This window comes from Vanacampus margaritifer, chromosome 11, assembly GCF_051991255.1.
Source record: "Vanacampus margaritifer isolate UIUO_Vmar chromosome 11, RoL_Vmar_1.0, whole genome shotgun sequence".
Lineage (NCBI taxonomy): Eukaryota > Metazoa > Chordata > Actinopteri > Syngnathiformes > Syngnathidae > Vanacampus > Vanacampus margaritifer.
This window is the reverse complement of record NC_135442.1, coordinates 10,959,592-10,978,646: the sequence shown is the minus strand read 5'-3', so window position 1 is coordinate 10,978,646 and position 19,055 is coordinate 10,959,592. Positions and strand designations below refer to the sequence as shown.

At 41.2% G+C, this 19,055-nt stretch overlaps 1 protein-coding gene across 1 annotated transcript; it reads left to right on the top strand.

The window, feature by feature from the left end:
* The first annotated feature begins 51 nt into the window (after positions 1 to 51).
* On the top strand, positions 52 to 18,877 carry sacs2 (sacsin molecular chaperone 2). Its single transcript, XM_077580308.1, has 9 exons — positions 52 to 65; positions 1,704 to 1,779; positions 2,014 to 2,053; positions 2,634 to 2,721; positions 3,113 to 3,224; positions 4,934 to 5,080; positions 5,160 to 6,585; positions 7,076 to 7,164; positions 7,230 to 18,877. The coding sequence occupies exons 3-9, from the start codon at positions 2,031 to 2,033 to the stop codon at positions 17,957 to 17,959; spliced, it is 12,615 nt and encodes a 4,204-aa protein (XP_077436434.1). The 5' UTR covers positions 52 to 65; positions 1,704 to 1,779; positions 2,014 to 2,030; the 3' UTR covers positions 17,960 to 18,877.
* The last annotated feature ends 178 nt before the right edge of the window (positions 18,878 to 19,055 follow it).

The following is a 19,055-nucleotide window of genomic DNA, read 5'->3' as shown; positions in this document are numbered from 1 at the left end:
CTTTAAATAGGACAGCAGCGAGAAAGAGAAAAGCATCATCAGCCAGGAAAAGGAGCATGAGGGTGGTAATGTGCATTTTCTTCTTCTTATGATTATTATCACCATTATCTGAAGATTTGTTGGTATTTAGAAACTCATACTACTCAAGATTATCACGATTTTTCACTCTACTTCCGCTTTTTTAAATTTTATTTTACTTTTAATTGTGTACTATAATTCGTAGTTAGTCAAACCTTGAAGTGGACTTTTTCCATATCAGATGTCTAGTTGTACCCTACAAGGGTTACTACGTATATACGTATATATATATATATATATATATATATATATATACGTATATATATATATACGTATATATATATATATACATGTATATATATATATATACGTATATATATATATATACGTATATATATATATACATGTATATATATATATACATGTATATATATATACGTATATATATATATATACATGTATATATATATATACATGTATATATATATACGTATATACATATATATACGTATATATATATATACGTATATATATATATATACATGTATATATATATATACACGTATATACATATATACACGTATATATATATATATATATATATATATATATATATATATATATACACGTATATATATATACATGTATATACATATATATATATATATACATATATATATACGTATATATATATATATATATATATATATATATATATATATACATGTATATACATATATATACATATATGTATATATATATATATACATATATGTATATATATATATATACATATATGTATATATATATATATACATATATATATATATATATATATATATATATATATATATATACACACACATATATGTACATATATGTATATACATGTCTACTGTTACTATTTTCCGAGTATTTGTGTGTTAAATGTTTTATTGTCTGCGCCACAGTTTTATTTGTCTTTGGAACTGCAGTTTCATGATTGCCGAGTTCTATTTCCTCCCTCGCGACCGCCGGGTGGGTATTGGGGCTGACCCCGCCCTTTTCCGGAAGGACGACGTTCTCGGTTTCGTTTCTCTTAACATGGCAACTCTTAACATGGCAACTTTCATTTTGGCGCAGTAGCGCCTACCCGTGGATTTCTCGAGTACTACATGAATTACTTTCATAAGCGTTGTACATATGAAGACGTTGCGTGATCGTGACTAAGCTCAGAACTACTTACTTATATAGAGGCTTGGGCAATCCAGGCCCAGAAAGTAAAAACCCTGCCACAGATTGACTTTAGCCAAATGCTTCTACGTAACTAGCAGCTAAACGAGCTCATAGAAGCACCTGTTGAGTAGAAAAATATTATTATTATTATATTTAAGAAAAATTATAATAATATCTACTGGATCTTTTTGCTTAATTTGAATTTCACAAGCACAATATTAATCAGATTAGTGGGGCGCATTAAACATATTGTAAAGAAAAAGTTTGTCTTGATTTTTCTGTTTATAATGACCATTTGAAAAGCTAGATAGAAAACCTAAACCAGGCTATAAACCCTATGTTGAAATTACAAACTTCAAAGGTTTATTACATAGGATTGAGAGAGAAAAATGTAAATGTGGTCAAATGAAAAAACAAAGCTTACGCTTCCACTTTATCATCAAACGGTAGTTTCTCCTTTAATTTTCCAGAGATCTTCTCCTTTGCCTGATGATATCCTGCAAATATTCTGCTTGATGACACTGGAGTAAGCAACTTGATTCTTGGGTGAGTCTACAATCCATCCAATCAACAATTTCCCAAACGTTCATGCTTGCATTGAGGACAAACGCGTACAATACTCGCTTAGCATTCTCGGTTCCATTATCATCATCATTTTTCCCTTATCCCCTTGCTTCAGGCTTAACCTAATTTTTACACACACACACACGCACACACACACAAAAAAGTTTTCCCTAAAAAAATTAATTGCGCCAATGTGTTACCGTGACTTTCTTACAGCAGCCACTCAAAGAAAGATGAGCACCAAGAAAAAAACACGGTAAGTAGTTCGTGTTTGAACCTTTTAACGATCGATGATGTCATGATTGTTGCAAAGCACTCTATACCTTACACATAACAAGGTGTCCAATCAGGTTTGCTCTGATGCCTTTCCGATGCTGCTCATCAAGGCCGTAGAATTAAATCTAGGATTTAGAGAAAAATCTCCAATTTAACCTGAGAACATTTTATTGCAAATAAGTGTAAGTGCTTAATATATACAAGATCCTTTGATTTAGGTATTACTTTTCTCTATGAAAAATAAAGCTGTCACTGCTGCTTAAATTTTTTATTTAGTTTGCACTTGAGCCCGGTCCATTAGGCTGACCCTGGTTGTCATGGTAACGCCAAGCCTTGCTTGCACACCCCGCAGTAGAGTGAGGCTAGGATGAGCACTGGTTTAATTGCGTGAGACGGGGCAACTCCCCAAACTTGGTTGCTGTGAACAAAATTGTTTGCCGAGAGGGCAAGTGTTGTCTAATTTTTGATCCCTGAGGCAGACATTTTCCCCTAGAAACTGTTTGAATTGATGGGAAAAGAATTTCATATGTATCAATTGAATTTTATTTTGTTGGGCGAAGGACTTCCTTCGGGGCCACAGCGCCGCCCTTCATTGACTATCTGAAAGACATCCTACGTCGGTATCCAGATGGTGGACAAATTTTGAAGGTGGGTCTTCTCAAAATCGACATTAGAAATAGTCATTTGATCAGTTTTTATTTTGTAGTACATCACATTCCAAATCATTATGGAAAATAAGTTTTCTCAGATTTTCCTAAATATTCCAATGCAAATGAACCTGCGTCATTTTCAAGTCATCAACCGTTCGGCAATATGAGAACAATATTTTGTTTTCAAAAATATTAAACTTGTTCCAAATTATTTTGTTAAAATGTAACTAGACCTGTTAAGATGTTTTTGATTGCAAAAGCTTTTAATTCAGTAAATATGACCTCCTGTTGCAAATTCAACAAATGACTATTTTCAGTTCTTTGCAACCTATAAAAATTCTTAAAACTTAAAACTGATTGATTGCTGTTTTTTTTTTGTTTTTAACCAGGAGCTGATTCAAAATGCAGATGACGCTCAAGCCACCAATGTGACTTTCATCCATGACGAGAGAAGCTATGGAACTAAAAGTCTTTGGACGGACGCTTTGGGACGATTCCAAGGTAACCACGATGCAGAAGCTCACAGTTCACTGCGGTTCTCTATTTGTGTGACATGACTGCAGATCTTTTCTGAGAATTTTTGGTCATATTTCAAATTTGAATGACCGATCGCTCCGCTGTATTGTAAAGTGGCCAATATTTGCAGCATTTTGTCTAATGAATTCAGTGATAATTTGTAGTGATTATACACAACCACTCGCTCCTTTTTTTGCGCTTGGCAATGTACTATATGCCACGGAGGAAGCGGGACTTTCGACTTCCGGGTTTTCACCCCTCAACTTTGTTTCCGTTTTGGGTTTGTGACGTGTGGGCCGCGTTCCAGTACTTGCGCTTCCGCCTTTGTGCCCCTCGGTTGCGCGTTCCCGTCGATGGGTGCGAGTGTGTAGTGTCTGTCTCAGTGTCCGAAGCATTTCAGATAGCCGAGGCGCCCTCCCGCCGATGAGCGGGCGCGCGCGGTTGGGGGTTGTGGGGGCTTAGGGGTGGGGGTGCGAGTGTTGGAACGCAGCCAGCAGTGCTGATGTGTAAAACCCGGAAGTCTGTGGCATCTACCCCATAGTGCAAGCTTCAGGTTGCACTATGCAGAATCCGCTAGACGGTAGCATTATATGCAAGAAACTTTTTTCTTTCTTTCTTTGCAGAGCAGTTTTGCGAATCAATGATTTAATTTGAGGAGCAAATACTAACTTATATTTTTCTTTTTGGCAGGTAAATACCAGGGACCTGTAGTATGTATAAGAATATGACAATATAGCAAATGAACATTGTGTTTTCTTGTTTTATATAATCAAGAGTCTTAAATTCACAATGTACAGTATATAACAGCAAACGGTATACCTATTCTTGTCTAGAAGCAACGCTAAATAAATTAGATTTTATGTAATTTAAAAAAATTTATTGTGCAGACCTCAAAAGTCAAAAGCAAAACTAAAAAAAAAAATAATAATATTACTGATATTATAAATATTTTATACATCATTTATTCATTTTCTGAACTGCTTATTGATATATTTTTCAGGTTATAAACTACCATTACTCCTGGCTGACATACGGCGTAGCGTAGCGTAATTCATTTCCTGTTCTGTTTAAAAAGTAAACTTTCTTGCCATAGTCCAAACACTTACTAATTTGCTATTTGTTGGATGTTGTCCGCTTCAGCACTGTTCCAGCCAAATGTCTGTGAAAAGTGGACTCGATCCCCTTAAGCACTTCATTTTGGTGTTAAACGTGCTAGTCGTTTTAAGTCTTACTATAAGTTAGCTTCGCAATTAGCATGGCTTCTCTGTCTTTCCTTGTCATCCTTTCGTGAGAACGATACTTGTCATATATGTAGTTTATTTGGCGCCATGAAGGTGATAATTAATGACTCAGGAGCGAGTCCGCAACATATTTAGCCACACTAGCTTGTTGCCATCTTAGCCGAATTTGCCTCGATGGTCGACCGCCTACAGTCCGTGCGTTTTTTTTTTAGCCAAAATATAACATCAGATTTTTGCCCTCAAGGTGGTCAAGGATTTATCTTTGCTATGAAGCAGAATTAACTCATTCAGCATCATTTCATCATGTCGCCATATGGCTCACCAACATTTGCATAAGAGTTTTTTGCATACTTTCAGGCCCTTTTTGTGCATATGCAACCTTTACCAAGTCATGTCATTAATTCACAGATAAAGCCCCACACTGATTACCCCCCCCCCCTTATTTTTACATAGGACCTGCTCTGTACAGCTACAACAACGCGCCATTTACTGATGAAGACTGGGAAGGAATTCAGGCTGTCGGGAGGAGCGTCAAGCGCAATGACCCCACCACAGTCGGGAGATTTGGGATAGGTTTTAACTCGGTTTACCATATTACAGGTAAAAGCCCTTGTTAGATGTTCTGCGGAAATGCTCTGTGGAGCTTTTTGTGACAAGTTTATTTTCTTCACATGAACAGATGTTCCAAGTATATTCAGCTCTGGCCACCTTGGCATTTTTGATCCCCAAGAAAAAATATTTGGAGAGAGACAAGGCGGTTTCCGTTGGTTGCTGGACGACACAGGGCACCAAGAAGCTCTGATGACTTGTGAGGATCAGTTCCAACCCTTTCGGGACATTGTTACGCTCATAAGCGGACAAGAGTGGTCCAAAGTCATTACAGAAGATCAGCACTTTGATGGGACAATTTTTAGATTCCCTTTGCGCGCAGAGGCATCGGACATTTCGGATAATTTGTACAACACGGACAAGGTTGTTGAGCTTTTCGATAGCTTCATTGGAGATGCGGACTTGAGCCTGCTGTTTTTGAAAAACGTTACCACGGTGACCTTGTTGCATATTGACGTCCATGGTTCTGTGAGCACAAGACTTGAAGTCAAGTCCTCGACTTCCACTGATGTTGTTTTGGAGCCCCAAGACAAGACCGACATCGAGGGTTCGAGCAGACTCAAAGTGTTGACCATCAATTCCGAAGAGCACAACGAAACAAAGTGGCTCGTGACAACGTGTACCATGAAGGAAGGAAATGTTGAGGAATTGGATACCCTCGCACAAAAGTTGAGCTTTCTCCCACAAGTTGACTTGGCGTTCGCTTGCGGCGAGACGAGGGCCGCCAGCGGCGGCCGATTGAGCTGCTTCCTCCCGCTACCGAACAACGAAAGCAACAAAACTGGACTGCCAGTCAATGTCAACGCCTGCTTTGGACTCACAGATAACAGGAGACAGATCAAGTGGCAGGAGGAAGATCAGCTACACGACGAACACGCCATGTGGAATGAATTGCTGATGAAGGCGGTGCTGCCACAAGCGTACAAAATGATCATTCAAGATGCCGTCAGACTTGCTCAAAAGGCTTTTCTCCCCGTGTCTTCTGTGTATGATCTGTGGCCGGATCTTGACCAGATTCAACACAAGGACAAATGGCACGCCATTGCCGTAGAAGTCCTTCATCAGTTGTTCCAAGAAAATGCGGCGGTGCTGTCCCTCGCCAGAGATGAAAGAAAGTTTATCAGTACATTGGAAGCTGTGTTCCCCTGTACTGGCCCAACGAGCCCTGACACACTGGCTGCCATTCGAAGAACTTTGCTTTCCTGTGGAGAGAATCTTGTAACTTTACCGAGCAATGTTGAAAGAGCCATAAAAACTGTTCACAAAAACAGCCTTACATATGCGACGCCAGCATTCCTCAGGAAGGTTCTTCATAGGGTTGACATGCGTAACGTGTCCAGAGATGACAAACTGTGTCTTCTGGAGTATATCCTGAGTGATGGCAAATACAAGGATCTCCGAAATCTTGAGCTTCTCCCACGCAGTGATGGCTCTTTTAGAGCTTTCACGGACAAAGAGGAGGACACTGCCTTGATTGACAGCAAAGAATTTCCAAGGTAATTTAGGACTGCGCCTCTGAAAAGATGGAGGGCTAATTGATAAGAATGCACAATTGTGGATTAATAGAGTCTTGTCTCATTTGAGTCCAAATGGAGCGCACTTACGTGTGTGACCAGCAGAGGCACTGTTGATTTAGTCTCAACTGTTTAGTGGCCAACAATTGAGCCACATGGCAAAGAAATATGAGATCAGCGCACTTAGATTTTCACATGCCATTAAAAATCACCCAAAAATTATTGGTAATTTTACTTCATTTATGAAGGATAGTTAACAAATGCTTGCATGACAAGAGTAAAAAATAAACCTTTACAAAGATAATGGTTTTGATTGACACTCTCAGAGATGCATATCTGGTTGTAGTTTGCGTCATAGTTAGTCGTGTAGAATTACACTTCATCAGTTTTTGTTTACCATAATGTTAGATATCATCATGTGTGTCCATTTACTCTTCATTGATAGTGAAGACAATTTCTGTATTCTCTGCAGAGTCTTACTTCCATTTTGCAAACACCTATTCATCCCGGATGATTTAAGCCCGGACTGCACTGCCCACTTGAAACAAGTGGCTCGTGGAAGTAAGAAATTCATCTTTTTTCATCATCCCAATGCACATATTTATATTTTTGTTGTCTCTCCCCAGAATTATTCAAGATAAAGGACATAAATGCAGATGAGGTGGCACAGTACACCAGGATGTATTTGCCCGAGGACTGGAAAGGGACGGACACAGCACTCGTTGCTTGGGACGTCAACAAACATCAGCATCCACCTTTGGATTGGCTCCACGAATTCTGGAAGTTCCTCAACGCTCACTTTACAAAGTTAAGCTGTTTCATTGACATTCCATTGATACCAGTGAGTCCCCTTTCTTCCAGTCAGTCTTTACTACTTGCTAAACTGAATCCAAACACGACTCTTGTTTTCCACCAAAGAAGGAAGATCAGCTTGCCGGATAAAATAGCCAAGTTGTTGGAAAAAGTTGGTGGTACAGTGGTGAGGGGAAATGAATGGCTTAAGCATGACGACCTTGATTCCTTTGTGCTGTGTCCATCTCCAAGAAATGTTGTGACTATCTTGATGAATGTCGAGTATCAGCATCTCGTCAGAAAACTCCAGACCACGTGTCCCGGCACTCGAGAAGAATTGAAGGAATATCTCTCTTGTCTGGATATTCTCTCCAATAGCGAGAAGGATCTCCTCTCAAAGTTGCCTCTGTTTCAAAATACAAAAGACGCGCTTCTGCCAGCACACTCAAAAAAGGCCATTCTTTTGGGTTGCGGTCCAAAAGTACCAAAAGAACTGCCAATGCCTGAATCAATACTGCAATCTACTACTGAGGCTGATCGCAGACTCCTGCAATTGCTCAACATTAATCTTTTGGACACAGCTCAAGCAGCTCACCTACTGATTGATCAAATTGAGGCCAAAGCATGCAGCAAAAATGACACTGAAAAGATCATGACTTGGATTTTACAACATGGCATTATCCTTTTCTCCCAAAATAAGACCTTAAAACACCGCTGTCAAGAACTAAGCTTCATGGAAGCAAATGGAGTGCTCAAAAAGACCTCACACTTCCTTCATCCAAGAGTTGCAATTTTCAAAGTCGTTTTTGACGCTGATTTCTTCCCCCCTTCTCCATACTTGCAAACAGAACAGATGCTTGAAACCCTCACAGATGTGGGCATGCTAAAGAGAGAAGCGGATGTGTCTCCTGAGCACTTGCTGCACGCTGCTGCGGTGATCAGCAAGTTGCAACCTAATTCGCAGACTTTCAGCAGAGCTCGGGCGCTCTTAAACATGATCGACGCTCACAGTCTCCTGCCTAAGTTTTCTGATGCACAGCTTCACAGCCTCAAAATGCTGAAATGGATTCCATGTGCTAATCCTGGTAATAACACCGACAAGATTTCTCTCTTCTGCCCGCAGGAAATAAGACACTCTCAGTATGAGGATATTGTTGGGCATGTGATGCCTCTAATTGGAAGCCTGAGTGACAGAGTTAGCCACAAACTTGGTCTCAAATGCTTGCCCAAACCAAAGAATGTGAAAGACAATTTGTTTGCGTTGATTGCAAACATAAACCAAATAGATGATCCTGACAGAAATGGAGATTTCAAAAGGAAGTTGCATAGCATTTACAAACACATGCAGGATCACACTTTTGACTTTGTAACTTTAATGGATAGGAACATGTGTTGGCTGTGGTGCGGTGACCAGTTTGTATCTCCACGGGATTTGGTTGTAGACTACCCACATAATCTAGATCTGAGCTCATGGGTGAAGAAATTACCAAATGAATTTCTACCATACAAGAAGCTCCTGAAGGAGTTTGGTCTGAGGTCATTGCTTTCAGAGTGTGACATTGTTGGGATTCTCCATTCCATCATGAAAACCATTGAAGGAAGACAGCCACCAACCGCAAAGCTCTCCGAGATTAAAGCCTCCATTGAAATTGTCAAATGGATATGGAAGGAGAAGACGGTGGTTCGGGAGGACATACCAGTGCCCGTCATCACACAAGAGGGTCGGTATACCCTTAAATCACTGTCGAGGGCTGTTTTCTGTGATTTGAGCAAAAAAAGTTTGGAGGGGCTTCTATACAGCAAGGATGAAGTATATGTCCTACACGAAGAGATTCCAAAAGCTGCTGCTGAATGGTTGAACATCCAGTTCCTTAGTACGCACATCCTCGACCCGGAGCTTGTGGGGATTGAGCAGTGTGGACAATCTGAGCCCATAACAATGAGGATTAAAAACATCCTCAAAGAGTATGATGAAGAAAGAGATGTTTTCAAAGAGCTCATTCAAAATGCGGAAGATGCCGGAGCAGATGCTTGTAAATTCTTGGTGGATTTCAGAGTACACAAGAATCCCCCTGAATTTCTCATAGATCCGGGCATGACCCTTTGTCAGGGCCCTTGCCTTTGGGCATTCAATAATGAGAAGTTCACATCTGAGGATTGGGAGAATATTGTGAGAGTGGGCTCTGCCTCAAAAGAACACAAGGTGGGAAAAATTGGCAAGTTTGGACTTGGATTCAACACTGTGTATCATGTGACAGATGTTCCTTCAGTCCTAAGTGGAAACACGCTCCTTATACTTGATCCAAATGTGACTCACCTTAAAAAGACCATCAAAAACAAATCAAATCCTGGAATCAAGTTGGACCTCTCCCACAAACGGCATATTCATTGTTTCCCTGGTCAATTTGGACCATACGAAAACATTTTTGGTTGTAGTTTCACCACACAAAGTCCCCCACACCCTTACCAGGGTACTCTCATCAAACTTCCTTTCCGAACCAAGGAAGAGGCTCTAGAGTCAAAGATAAGCACCAAAGTATATGACGAACACGATATTGTCTCTTTTCAACAAGACTTTACAAACAATTCTCAAATGCATATCCTGTTCCTGAAGAACATTAACACATTGTCTTTGCAAAATATCTCAAACCATGCAGCAACTCCTCCAAGACATGAAGAAATACAAACCGTCCTCACTGTCGCCAAAACTACTCTGAGTGCAATCGGAATTTCAGACAAGAGTCAGTCAGTGCAGATTCAAGCTGAAAAATTATTGCTGAAACACAGTGAGAATTTCAAAGACGTTATTGACTGCTGTACTGCCAACATTGTCCAAATAAGCAGTGAACAATCTGGTAGCAGACAAAGTCAGTCATGGCTCGTGCACAACTGCTTTGGGACAAATCAGTCTTTAAAAATGGCCCTGAAACCGGACAAGCAAGTCACGTTCTCCTTGCCGATTGGGGGAATAGCCGTGCCTTTGCAAGACGATCCAGAAAGTGGAACATTTTCCACACCGGAAGCCAAGCTATCTGGTCAGGCATTTTGCTTCCTCCCGCTTTCCATTCACACCGGTCTCCCAGTCAATATCAATGGAACATTTGCTGTAACAAGTAACCGGAAAGGTCTGTGGGAAAGTGGGGTGAAGCATGACTGGAACAAAGCGCTTCTTCAGGATCCCATAGTGACAGCATATGTTACAGCACTTTTGGTATTAAAGGACATGTCGGAAAATGGACAAATGAAAAGTTACTCTTATCACACCTTTTGGCCTGATAGAGAAAAAGTGAATGACACATTCAAACCTTTGGTTGATGAGTTTTACGCCACCCTCACCCATCACCACATTGCCCCTGAGGTCTTCCACGATGGCAAAAAATGGTGTTCAGTGAACAATGCCATATTTTTACATGAAAGTATTGAAGAAGATGAAGAGATCCATACATTTGTACTGCAGGTCTGCCAGAAACACATCAAAGAACCAAACCATGTTGTTTCTCTTCCACTCTGGTTGAGAAACTGTTTCAAACAGGGTGGCCTTGAGAAGGTTTTGCAGGAGAAAACATGGGGTTGGGCGAGGTTTTATCAAGAGGTGGTGTTTGAGAACCTTGCCACCTTGGACGCTGAGACTAGAGATACTCTTTTGTTACATGCCATTGACCTTAAGTCAGAGGAAATTGACCATCTACTTGTCAAGTATCCATGCATCCCCACAATGGATGGACACCTCCAGCATATCAAGAAACTTGTAAATCCATCAGGCAAACTGGCTTGTCTTTTTGAAGACGAGAAGGGGAGATTGCTTGGGGGTACGGAAAGCGACTTCTGCTCCCCAAGGAGGATTAAACGTCTACTGGAGCTTGGAATGGCAAATGATCATCTTTCACTGGAGGCTATTGTTGAGAAAGCAGAAACAATCAAAACCCTTTGGGGGACTGACCCAAAAAAACCATATGGATATTTGAAGTGCCTTCTTGAACTCATGAAGGATCACATAAATGACAACGACTCCTGCCACTGGCACACTTTACGAATGACCCAATTTCTCCCGGCATTTCTCTGCCGCGGTACAAAGGCAGTTCTGAAAAGGCCAGTTGACATTTTCAGTGAAAAATGCTCACTGCTCGTTGACAAAACGCAACCTGTGCTGGATCATTCTGGCCTGAACATACATGTTACTGATCCTATCCTACAAATACTAGGGGTTCGTGACACTCCAGTACTTGACCTGGTGCTCCTGCAGTTGCAAGCAACACAGAAGCAATCACAATCCACGGCCAAATCCGAGCTTCACGCGATTGCCTCTGAATGCTACAGTTTTCTGGATAGCTGCCTCCGTGACTCAAACACATCAACATTCATTTCTCAGTGGGCTAATTCATTCCCATTCATTTTTGTCGGAGACACATTTGTCGACGTGAACCGTGTAGCTGTCAAAGGGCAATTTGATGCCAAGCCCTATCTCCATGTACTTCCTCCTGCCTTTGCTAGTTTCCGGAATCTCTGGCAGAGTCTAGGTGTTAATGACACATTCACTCTCCACCAGTTTCTTAATGTGCTTCAGGAAGTCCATTTGAAACACGGAGACAAACCTTTGCCAAAGAATGATCTGAAAATTTGTCTCACAATTTTAAACAGAGGCATATACTCTGCCAACGAAAGCACAACAAGCGACTGTTTCATACCCAATCAACATGGGGTTTTGGAACCTGCCTCCCAGCTTTGTTTTAATGACAGCCCATGGATGCCAGTTACCAAGGATGTTACACTTTGCCACAAGGATATCCCACGCGCTATGGCACTCCATTTTGGAATCAAAACAACCAGACATCTTACTCTGCAAAGCCATGTCGTTGAAAACCTCTTACCAAATTCTTTTCAGTTCGAACAGAAAGAGGAACTGACTGTTAGGATTAAAAACATAATTTCTGCTTATCCAGCAAAAAAGGATATCCTCAAAGAGCTCATCCAAAATGCTGATGATGCAGAGGCCAAGGAAATTCATTTTGTTTGGGACAGACGACATCACAGCACTGAAAAAACCTTTGGAGAGAAATGGAACAAGCTGCAGGGCCCAGCGCTTTGTGTTTTCAACAACAGTGTGTTTTCAGACGAAGACCTGACTGGCATTCAGCAGCTGGGAACTGGAGGAAAGCGTCATAATCCAGGGAAGATTGGAAAATATGGACTTGGATTCAATTCTGTTTACCATCTGACTGATTGCCCCTCAATCCTCACTGGAGATGGCTTACTAGGCATTTTAGATCCCACTCAAAATTACATTGAAAGCCACCATGAGTATGGGCGGGCGGGTATTGGCTATACGCTAGATGACTTGTTCAAGGAGATGTACACAGATGTTTACAAATCTTATCTTCCAGACAAATTTCCCCTTAGAGACGGAACCATGATTAGATTGCCTCTAAGGACTGCCACCATGGCAGACATCTCAAAAATATCGCAACAGGAAGTCACTGAGCATGACTTGAAAGTCTTTTGTGATGCCCTATCTGAGGACCCTGAAGGGCTCATCCTGTTCCTGAAAAATATCTGCAAAGTCGAAGTCCATGAAATCAATGATCAGTCAGATGAAATGAAAACAATCTTTGCAGTAGAAAAGAGCACACACCAAACAGCAGAATACTCAGCAATTTATGAAACAATGATTTCAACCTCAGACAAAAGACAAAGTAAATGGATCATTGCTGAGCAGTTTAGCACATCAGAGTCCAGTGATGGAGAAGGAAAACATCCAAGAGCATCAGTAGCAGCTCTTGTGAACTCAAAACTCAGCGACAGTGTTTTCAAAGGAGAAGCTTTTTGTTTACTTCCTCTACCAGGCACCACTGGTCTACCGGTGCATATCAATGGAGACTTTGAGGTTGATTCTTCCAGGAGAGGCCTTTGGAAAGAAGACGGCCTGAGTCTGAAATTAGACCGGAACAAATCTTTGAAAAACAATGTCACTGCGCCTCTGTATGCAGACCTTCTTCATTACATCAGCCAAACCAATCTAGTGGAGACTGTTAACCGTAATCAAATAATGTCATGTTTTTCTAAATCATACTTGTGTTTCTGGCCAACAGTGTCTGAAGATGTTGGTCAGGAATGGCATGAAATGATACATGAGGTGTACAGATCAATAAGCAAAAGAGGCCTTGATGTTATTCCCGTGTTGAGGTGCACAAACCAAGTGATTACCCAAAAGCCATTGAAAACCATCACTAACTACTCCATTGAGTGGCGAGATGCAAGAGAAACCACAACAACGACTGCACCCTACTTGGAGGAATCATCCAGTGGAAAGTTAAATCAGATTTTGAGGGACCTCGGCATGAATTTGGTTCCCTTCTCCAATGAAATGAAGAGGATATGGGATGGTTTCAAAACTGCTGGCATTGCCGTACAAGATGTAAATCCTTCTAGTGTGCGGACCTTCTTGAGAGCAAAGGCGGTCCACAATCCAAAGCAAACAAGCAATGAGTTACCACTGCCTGTAAATGACACGCTAATTCAAAATTCTAAAAGATGCTCTACGCTCCTTCACTTCTGTCTAAGTGATATCTGCCAGAATGAGATCACAAGTGAGGATTCTGCTTTACTCAACGGGCTTCCTCTTCTCCTCACAGCAGATAGTGTTCTGAGGGTGTTTGACAACAAATCACCCAAGCTGATATCCCTGTACAGTAGTCTGTTCTCTGGGTATGAGCACAATTTTGTACATTATACGACAAACTGTTACTTTTTCAAGGTGCTAAGAGACCTGAGTCTCGCCAGCGACGTTACAGTTCATGATGCTTACGAATATTTGAGTCCGCTGATTACACAGAATCTTCACAAGTGTGAGCTTGACCCACAGCGTGGTCTTTATGTTCCAAATAAGGAAACACTGGACTGGATGGAATTGCTGTGGAAGTTCTTATTAAGCCATGTAGGAAAAAAAAGTCCAAGTGATATAGAAAATAAAAGTCCAAGTAATAATCAACATTTGTCATTAACTGATGTAAAGGAGCTCTTTGGGGACTTTTGCATTTTACCTGTTGTGTGCCAAAGGTCAAACAAGCACCTCCTACAAAAAATGAAAGACATGCCCAGTGTAATTCCCAACAGATCAGACATTGAAATATTTGAAATCCTGTTGAAACTCGGTTTCATGAGGCTTGATTTTTCCTTCTTCATTAAGGCTAACTATCACAAAGCTTCACTTCTTCTACCCGAACTGTTGAATGAGAATGACAAACCATCTGTGCTGAACCAAGTCGTCCTTATAAACCACTCAGAATTTTACCATCTTTCTTCAGATGACATGAAACAACTTCAAAACTTCCTGCAGTCTGGAAAGTCCATAATGTGTCCAGCATATCAGAGCAAGCTCCGGTCGCTGCCACTATATGAAACAATACACGGCAACCGAGTAAGGATTGATGGCCAAGAAAAGGTTTACATCCTCGACATAAGCACACAGTCACGGGGTCAATTCCCAGACTTGTTCAAACCTACCGACAACAGCATTTTTCTCAAAAACAATCCTGAGAACATGGGTGTGTCTCAAACTTTGAAAATTCGGACCTTGAATGATCTGCAGTATTTCATGGAGATCATTCTGGCTGTGGTGCATAGATTCTCGGAGCGTCAGAAGCTTCAGTGCCTCAAACTGTTACTCTCACTGCAACATGATGCCAGCTATTATCAGCAGAAGTCCGCCATATTTTCCAAACTGAAAACGGTACCAATGATTGGCAATGCTGAGGGGCAAGTGGAACCAGTCTCCTACTACTATGATGACAGAGTTGCCTTGTATCATAAAATGTTGCCCAAAGAACAGTTTGTCCCTGAGAGAGTTTGGGCTGAGTTGTGCGACCCATTCAAAGAAGGAGCACGGCAATTGCTCCAAGAACTTGGAATGAAGCATGTTGTGTCCATAGATGATATCGTACGCTTTGCAAAGCAGGTAGAGTCGGAAGCTGAGGCAAATGGTCACTGCGAGGAGCTGCAACAGAAATCCACCCTAGTTCTCGAAGAAGCCTTGAGTGTTGCAAGTGATGAGAACACATTGCTGGACAGCATAGCCAACATAAAGTTCATTTTCCCTGTCAAAATTAAAAAAGAATTGTGTGATTATCATTTGCCTTTTGCGCCACAGACCACTGCCGTTCAAATCAACGGCTCGTTAATTGAAATTCATTCTGTGGCTCAAGAACTGGTTTGGTCTTCAATGGCAATCATACGTCTACCAAGAAATACGGAGATGGATCTGAAAAGGATTAAGCAAGCGGGGGCTCATGAACAACTGCCTGCAAATTGTGTAATCAGAAACATGATAAATGTCTGCCAGTCACCTTGTGAAACGGAGGTTCAGATCAAAACCCGCGCAAGTGTGTTTCGAATGTCTTATGACTACTTGCAAAAGATGAATTTTGACAGCCGATTACTGAAAGGTGTCCCGCTCGTGTTGGTTGAAAAAGATAAAAAAGTGGTGAGAATGGACAATGTTGCTCTTTCACTCCCCCACGAACGCGACTTTAGGCCGTATTTGTACGAAATTCCAAGAATGGACGGTGGGTTTTGGCCATTCTATAAGAAAGCAGGCGTGAAGGAATTACCGACTGCAGTGCAATACTGTAATGTTCTGGCAGCAGTCAACGCTGATTCCAGTGCCAAAACTCAACTCAACCTAAACCAGAGAAATACAGCTCAACGTGCTGTGGAGCAGTTATTTCTGTTGCTTAAAAAGAAGCCCAACCAGTCTCTTCTGGACAACGTTAAGACTTTGTACCTACCTGCTGTAGATGGAAAACTCTACCCATCATGTGAACTGTATTTCAACAACACGGCGTTTGACGCCCAACGGTTGGAAGCATCACTGGACAAAGATTTCCTGTTACTTGAGAAACTCAGTACATGTCATTTGGGCAACGACATCTACGAGCACTGGCGACTGCTGGATTTGCTGCCCCAAAGACTCCAACCTAAAAGGCTGTCACAGGTCACTGAAGAAAAATTTGTGGAATCGCACATGCAAGTTTGTGAACTTAAACAGGCCTGTGAATTTCGCGACTGGTTTGACAAACACATGAACTCCAGTGCACTCACTTATGGACTGATATGTCTTATAAGAAAGCAATCAAAAGGCAAAATAACCCAAGAGGAGGCTGCAGACCTGTGCAAGAAAATATTCGGCAGCATACAGATTGTGTGTTGCACCAGCCTGAAGACGGAGCTGTGGCTCAAAGACCGAGCTCTGCAGAACACGGCTTGCGAGACCGCCGTTTTTGTCCGACAAGTTGAAAGAGGTTGCGTCTTTTACATGAAACACAACGACACCATGGTCCCAAAGGTCATAAATGACGTGAACATGACTTTGACAAAAGTGATCAACTCTTTGTTAGGTAACAGAATTTTGACAGAGCACCTTCTGGTCCTCGGTCATCTCCTCTTGTGTGACAATCTGGAAGATGTTCGTGAAATAATGGCCAAAAATGACATCTACGACAGTGTTGATGTCACAAGTTTAGTGACCAGCCCGCAGGCCCCGAAAGGAGAAATTCCAGAGGAGTGGCACGATTCCTTAGACATGAATGTCCTCAACAACTTTGAAGAGGGAGAATATGTATCTTACTTAGTTGACAACAAGTACTTTTATGCAGTTATTGTGGAGGTGCTACCTCCACTATCTGGACCTTACTCACAGAGGTACAAAATAAGAATTAAAGATGAGATCATTGAAGTCAGTACTGCAGACCTGTACCAGTTCAAATCTGAAGGCATGCCACAACCAGAGTTCGACGAACCCAGTGAAGCCACCGGTATGAACTTGCAAGTAGCGGCATACCAACACTCTTCAAGAAATTTACCGGCAACTTTTGAAGATGCAGTGGAGGAAATTGACCAAAGTTTGGACGAGATTTGGACTCTTCCACAGGAGGAGAAGATAAAATATGGCAAACGAGTGTACCTCAAATGGCACCATGAAAAAAACCCTCAGTGCCACTATGCTAGAAAGGCAGTCAAATACGTGAAGAGCAGAACTTGGGTCTCATTCGGACACTTCCACGAGCAATGGGATGAGGAGGCTTTGCACCACAGAAGTGGCCGAGATCGAGCTTTCCTACAATACCGTTCCTACAACTTTTGGGATGTAAACAAATATGTTCCAAAGCCCAACAGAAGGGAGGCCCAACGATGGTGTCGGCAGGCCCGCTGTGACCTCAACGCTGCACAAAGTGAAAGCGATGGCGGGAGCGCAGAGTGGTGTCTGTTCAAAGTCCACCAGGCAGTGGAAAAATCCCTCATTGCTGTCGAGTACAAAACAAACGGCAAATGTCTCGGCGGCACAATTTCAGCCATGGCTGAAAAAGTCTCATTCTACAGCCCCATGCTAAGAGACCTGCCTCAGAGTGTGGCCGTGATGCGGGGCTTTGGCGTGCATGCTAAAAAGACGCAATATCCCAACTGCCATCCTTTCCCTCGCATTCCAAATGAAAGCTTCCTTCTTGCCAATGTGGGTGCGGCATTGGTCATAGCAACTCAGCTTCTGGATGTAGTAGAAACATATGTAAATTGAATGTCCACTACATCCACCATTTTACTGTACACCTTTACGTTTTTCAATTCAGTGGACCAATCCTGTTTAACCCCTGGGCGTTATTATAGTTTGATTAAATTCTTGTAATTTTTGCCAAAATCTGGCATTTCCTTTGAAGTGTGATAACTTAACTCAAAATGTTCAGTGGCATCAGATGTAGTAGAAACATATGTGAATTGAATGTCCACTACATCCACCATTTTACTGTACACCTTTACGTTTTTCAATTCAGTGGACCAATCCTGTTTAACCCCTGGGCGTTATTATAGTTTGATTAAATTCTTGTAATTTTTGCCAAAATCTGGCATTTCCTTTGAAGTGTGATAACTTAGTCATTTACGAATATTTTTTTTCACTCTCAACCGCTCAAAATGTTCAGTGGCATCAGATGTAGTAGAAACATATGTGAATTGAATGTCCACTACATCCACCATTTTACTGTACACCTTTACGTTTTTCAATTCAGTGGACCAATCCTGTTTGGTTGCATTCCACATTGCTATCTTCAATGACTGTCTTATGTGTAACACTGCAATGTTGAGTTATATGTATTTGGATTGAGATTAGATATACAATATATAAATAATGGGTGGTTGAATTGAGAACAGTTGTAATTCTTGTAGCCATTCACATTAATGTTTGAAGCATCTGACAAATGTGTTAGTGTTCTTTAGCACACTTACTGAAATCTTTGCTTTGCTTGTTTGTACTAAATCAACTTTTGAAGAAGAAAAAAGACCAAGGTAGTTTATTTTAAAACGTGTTCCTCTCTAGGAAGTAAAAAGTAAACCACCTCTGGTAGATGTGATCCTGACTTTGTTCATAATTAACCAATCATATTCAAGCAACAATATTAAAGTGCCTGTGGTTAACACCAAATAAAATTCAGATGTTCTAGTAGGCTTTTCCTGTCATTATTTGTTTCTAGAAGCCTGAAGGTTTTGTGCTAACACTGACTTCCGTTTCAAACTGTTTATAATTCCTGCCACCTTGACTAAGGCCACAGTTCCAGCTGAATGATAAACAGTCACACTATGGCGCTCTTTTGCTAAGCATGGCTTCAACCTTGGCATAG

Bases quoted from the DNA above. Each gene is read 5' to 3' on its own strand.
- sacs2 (XM_077580308.1), top strand. From the start codon at position 2,031: ATGAGCACCAAGAAAAAAACACG. The intron at 3,225-4,933 runs GTAACCACGATG...ATTTTTACATAG, and splicing joins CGCTTTGGGACGATTCCAAG to GACCTGCTCTGTACAGCTAC. The intron at 7,165-7,229 runs GTAAGAAATTCA...GTCTCTCCCCAG, and splicing joins GAAACAAGTGGCTCGTGGAA to AATTATTCAAGATAAAGGAC.